This window comes from Myotis davidii, unplaced genomic scaffold (genome assembly GCF_000327345.1).
Source record: "Myotis davidii unplaced genomic scaffold, ASM32734v1 scaffold70, whole genome shotgun sequence".
In the NCBI taxonomy this organism is placed as follows: domain Eukaryota; kingdom Metazoa; phylum Chordata; class Mammalia; order Chiroptera; family Vespertilionidae; genus Myotis; species Myotis davidii.
Window position 1 is genome coordinate 1,531,382 of NW_006282434.1, and position 5,014 is coordinate 1,536,395.

The following is a 5,014-nucleotide window of genomic DNA, read 5'->3' on the forward strand; positions in this document are numbered from 1 at the left end:
ACCCCAGGTACGTGCCAAACCAGTATCCTTCAGTCTGCCTGCGGAAGCACTATCCACTGAACCAAACCAACATTTTTTTTCTTTTTAAGTCCTATAAGGACATGTTGTTTTTTTTCATTGATTCTAGAGAGAGAGGAAGGGAGAAGGAAAGAGAAAGAAACATCAATCAGTTGCCCAAGCCATCTGACAGGTATGGAACCCACAACCTACCTGTGTATCCTCACCTGGAATTGAACTCATGACCCTTTGGTGTGTGGGAGGACACTCTAACTACTGATCCACACCAACCAGGGCCTGGAGGTACAATAAGTTCCCTCAGGGGGAGTGCTGCTCATCCAGAAGCTGGGCTCATGGCTGGTGAGTGCAGCGGGGGTGGCAGGAACCTCCGCGGCAGCACTGAGGAACAGCGAGCCGAGTGGGAGAGAGCAGCAAGCAGGCAGGCGGTAAGGAGAGAGGACAGCAGGCTGTGTGGGGTGACCAGGCTGGCAGGGGATGCAGTTGGTGGCAACCAGGCCTGCCGGGGAGGCAGTGAAGGACGACCAGGCTGGCAGAGGGGGGCAGGGGCGACCAGGCCAGCAGGGCAGGGGAACAGTTGGGGGCAACCAGGCCTGCAGAAGAGGCAGTTGGGGGCGACCAACCAGCAGGGGGGGCAGTTAGGGGTGACCAGGCCAGAAGGGGGGGCAGTTAGGGGCCATCAGGCAGGCAGGCAGGTGAGCGGTTAGGAGCCAGCAGTCCCGGATTGGAGAGGGTGCAGGCTGAGCTGAGGGGACCCCCCCCCATGCATGAATTTCATACACTGGGCCTCCAGTGATGCTATAAAATTGCAAATCTAAATCTATAAGAAACGGAGAATGATATAAAGGTATATACTACCACTAAAAACCATATTTTATTGATTTTTATTTTTTAAACTATATTTTTATTGATTTCAGAGATGGAGAGAGATAGAAATATCAATGATGAGAAGAATCATCGATTGGCTGCTTCCTACATGCCCCCTACTGGGGGCTAAGCCCACAACCTGAGCATGTGCTCTGACCAGGAATCGAAGTGTGACTTCCTGGTTCATAGGTTGATGCTCAACCACTGAGCCACACTGGCTGGGCTAAGAATCATATTTTAAAGGATAATTAAGGAGCTGGGAAAGTCATAACACATAGGGTATGATCTTCCTTTTCTAAAATCACACAATGTACCCAGAAAAATTCATAAAAGGATATCAAATGCCAACAGTAATTATGAACAGATTATAGATGATGTTATTTTCTTCAAATTTTAATTATTTATGAATTTTCCATAATAACATTCATTAATTTTAGAATTAGAGAAAATATTATTTGAAAATTTCAAGAAGTAACTCTCTGACATGGTATGGCTCTACAACCTACTTCCTTCAAACATAGTTAAGCAGAGAAACATAGGGCTCTGAATTAGTCCTCCCATAAAGAAAGGTATGAGAATGTAGCCCTGGCTGGTAGTTCAGTTGGTTAGAGCATCATCCCAATATGCTAATTTTGTGCATGCGATCCCTGTTCCCCGGTCAGGGCACATACCAAAATCAACCAACAAATGTATAAATAAGTGGAACATCAAATCAATATTTCTCTCTCTCCTTTCCTCTCTCTCAAAAAGTCAATTAAATATATATATATATATATAAAAGAATGAGAATAGGGAAAAGCACAGAACTAAAGCAGACTGATGAGGTCCCTTACTTTGAAACATGTGAGAAAATTTCTTATCCTTTGAAATGCATAATATTTATTCATTCATTCATTCATTTATTTATTTATTCAATTGCTTACTTATTTACTTGGGTACATTCTCAAAATTGGTTAAACAAGTGCAGTTTTATGCTATGATTTGTTGTTCCTTGGAGTTGCAGGATAAAGAATGGGAGAAAAATGGAAAAGACAGCAAAAACTTCAGAAAGTGCCACAGATTCCGTGCATTCGAGTCCCTCCCTCTGCCTTTGACACTTCATTAATGAAGGTATAGCATGTTATTCACAGATGACTAGACCTTGTCTGTATCTTTTTCAAGGCTTGGGGAATTTCCATGTCTTTGTTTACCTAGCATTTAGGACAGTGATGGCGAACCTATGACATGCATGTCAGAGGTGACACTCAAACTCATTTTTTTGGTTGATTTTTCTTTGTTAAATGGCATTTAAATATATAAAATAAATATCAAAAATATACATCTTTGTTTTTCTATGGTTGCAAATATCAAAAAATTTCTAAATGTGACACGGCACCAGAGTTAAGTTAGGGTTTTTCAAAATGCTCAAAAGGTTCGCCATCACTAATTTAGGAGAACATTGAGCCCAATGTAGGCCTACAGAGCATGTTGACAGTGCATGTGAGAGAATAAATGAGTGTGGAAATCTAACCCTACACCCATCCAGTGATGGGAAACTCGCTGATTGACTACACTCTTGCTCCTAGCTAGAAAGCCATGTTAGTTCCTTTCAAAATTAGTTAAAGCCATTCTCATAAATACTCGTGGTAAACATTTCAGTTCTCTGCTATCTCCTTAAGGAGGATTAAGCAACTGGATAAGAATATTGAAAAGTTACTGTTACTTCTTATTTTGAAGTTGATAGCTCTAGTAAGAAAAATAAGTAGACTTTTTCATCTTATTAAATAAAACCATAACCTTTAAGGTTTTATCTTTATATAATGAAAACTTCCATTGCATTTTGGAGTTTGCTCTTGAAATTGGCTTAGGTTTTTCATCTTATATTGTTGTCAATCATTTAAGAAGGCTAAATTAGGAATCCATTTTCTTTTTCAAATATATTATCTTGTAAAACACCTAATTTAGAAACTGTAAAGTTGAAATGAAGTCTCAAATTGTGAAGTACTTGGTTTTGCTACTTTCACTCTGGACCTAAAACAAAACAAAACTGACTGTATACAAATTTTCTAACAAATATTTCAACTCCATATAAAATTTCTAGTAGATAAAAGTCACTTTATTTTTATAAATGATTATCTTAAGTTTGAATTTATTACATCATTATAAACTAGTTTTTAAAATTCTGTCACTGTTTTGAATTTTTTTGGTCTGGGTGAACTTATTTTATCTTGGTTTTTCTAGAATGTTGATGCTTCTATTTCAGTTTTCCCATCTGCATATAATAAGCTTGTAAGAAATATTAGGTGTATCATAGTAATTGATGCCCAGGCCTATTTTGTTCCTCCCTAGCATATGTGGCAGCCTTCTTAACGGTCTCCATGCTACTGGTCTGTCCTCCTTTAAACTCATTCTCCACAGCAGGGCCAGAATGAGCTTTCTCAAATGCAAATCTGATCAGCTTAAGGTGTGACATTTTGGGTTGGATAATTTTTTGTCATAAGAACTGGAGGCTGTCTCATGCACTTAGGATGTTCAGCAGCATCCCTGGCCTCTAGTCAATGAATGCCAGTAGCATCTCTCCTCCCTCTCGCCATTTGTGACAACCAAAAATTTCCTGACATTGCCAAATGTCTCTTGAGGGTCAAAATTACTTCTGTTGAGAGTCACTGCCTTAAATAAGACTGTCAATGGTTCCTCATTTTTTTTAAAGGTAATAATGAAGCATAAAAGTTTTCCATGATCTTCCCCTGCCTAACTCTACAGCCTTTTCCAGCTCAGACTCCATGTTCTAATTGAAGTAAAGGAAAAGTCTGCTTCCCAGCATATCCAGATATATCCTGTCCTATAAGAAAAATTGTACCATTCTCTCCTTCTCATTAGCCCTTCATTTTCTTTTAGTCAGTGGTTCTCAAATACTAGTGTGCATGTATCAAAATTACTCAGAGGACGTGTTCAAGTTCAGAGTGCTGGGCCCCACCCCCAGAATTTCTGAATCTATAGGTCTGGGGTGGGGCCTGAGAACCTGCATTTTTAACAAGTACCAGGTGATGGTGATGACTTTTAGAACCAGGATTCTGGTCCCTTTAAGGACTTCCTACTCACCCTGAAGACTAGATATGTCAATCATCTAATTTAGAAAGTTTCCTTGACTGCTGCTGGCAGAGTTTGTTTTCTTCCTGTTGAACTCTTATCACATTGCCCATCTCTTCATCTGCTTATTTCCTCTGCTCACTGACAACTCTCAGTGGAAAGTTCTCCTTTTACCCATCCAGAGGCCTGGCATACTTCAGGACCTGTGTAGATTCTCACAGCCTATCTTCCTCAAAAAGGACTATAATAAATGAGTTCAAACTAGAAAAATCGTTGGAACTTCCTCAGCCCAACATTTTGACCTACTTACTAGAATCTTACTTAGGCATTTCACCTTTACACAGGCCAGTGGAAGATTGTTTAATTAAACTAAGGAAGGAAACTACCCAATTGCTATTTTTCCAATTGTTTTATATATATGGTGAGAGTGAGAGAAAGAGAGAGAGAGGCATCTTATTTGAAGGAAAGTCAGCGTTGCATACATCAACGCTTAATTCTATAAACTCCACCAACTCATCAAAATCACCTGCTGTGCTTTGATAGGACCTGACCCGAGGGCAGCAGCGCTACTTTTACAGCATCATGAAGATTTACAACTCCAGGCCCCAGTGGGAGGCCCTGAAGACCCGCTATATTCACACCCTTCAGCACCAGCAGCTGCTTGGTGAGTTTAACTACCTGACCTGCATCATGCACCTCAAGAAGGGACTAGTACACTGCAGCCAGAAGTCAAGTTTCCTGAAAAAATTTCAAGTAGAACGTTCTCTTCCAGCAAGCTATTTTATCAATATGGTTTACACAAAGTTATACCTGACAATAGAAAGCAAGTTTCTACAGGTAAATTAAGAGGGTTTAAAGAGGATGGATTATTATAAGATGATAGTTCTCTGAGATTTATAGGAACTTGATCTAGTAGAAACAGCCATAGCCTCAGGCGGATGGTCTAGCCCTGGTCAGCAAACTGTAGCTCGCGAGCCACACACGGCTCTTTGGCCCCTTGAGTGTGGCTCTTCCTAAGCCTTAGGAGTACCCTAATTAAGTTAATAACAATGTACCTACCTAT

At 40.2% G+C, this 5,014-nt stretch overlaps 1 protein-coding gene across 1 annotated transcript in view; it reads left to right on the forward strand.

The window, feature by feature from the left end:
- Nucleotides 1–1,893: 1,893 nt before the first annotated feature.
- FAM216B (family with sequence similarity 216 member B) overlaps nt 1,894–5,014 on the forward strand; it is a 10,252-nt gene continuing 7,131 nt past the window's right edge. Inside the window, exons 1-2 of the mRNA XM_006752971.2 lie at nt 1,894–1,992; nt 4,495–4,615. Coding sequence (XP_006753034.1) covers nt 1,894–1,992; nt 4,495–4,615 — 220 coding nt within the window. The remainder of the gene's footprint in view (nt 1,993–4,494; nt 4,616–5,014) is intronic.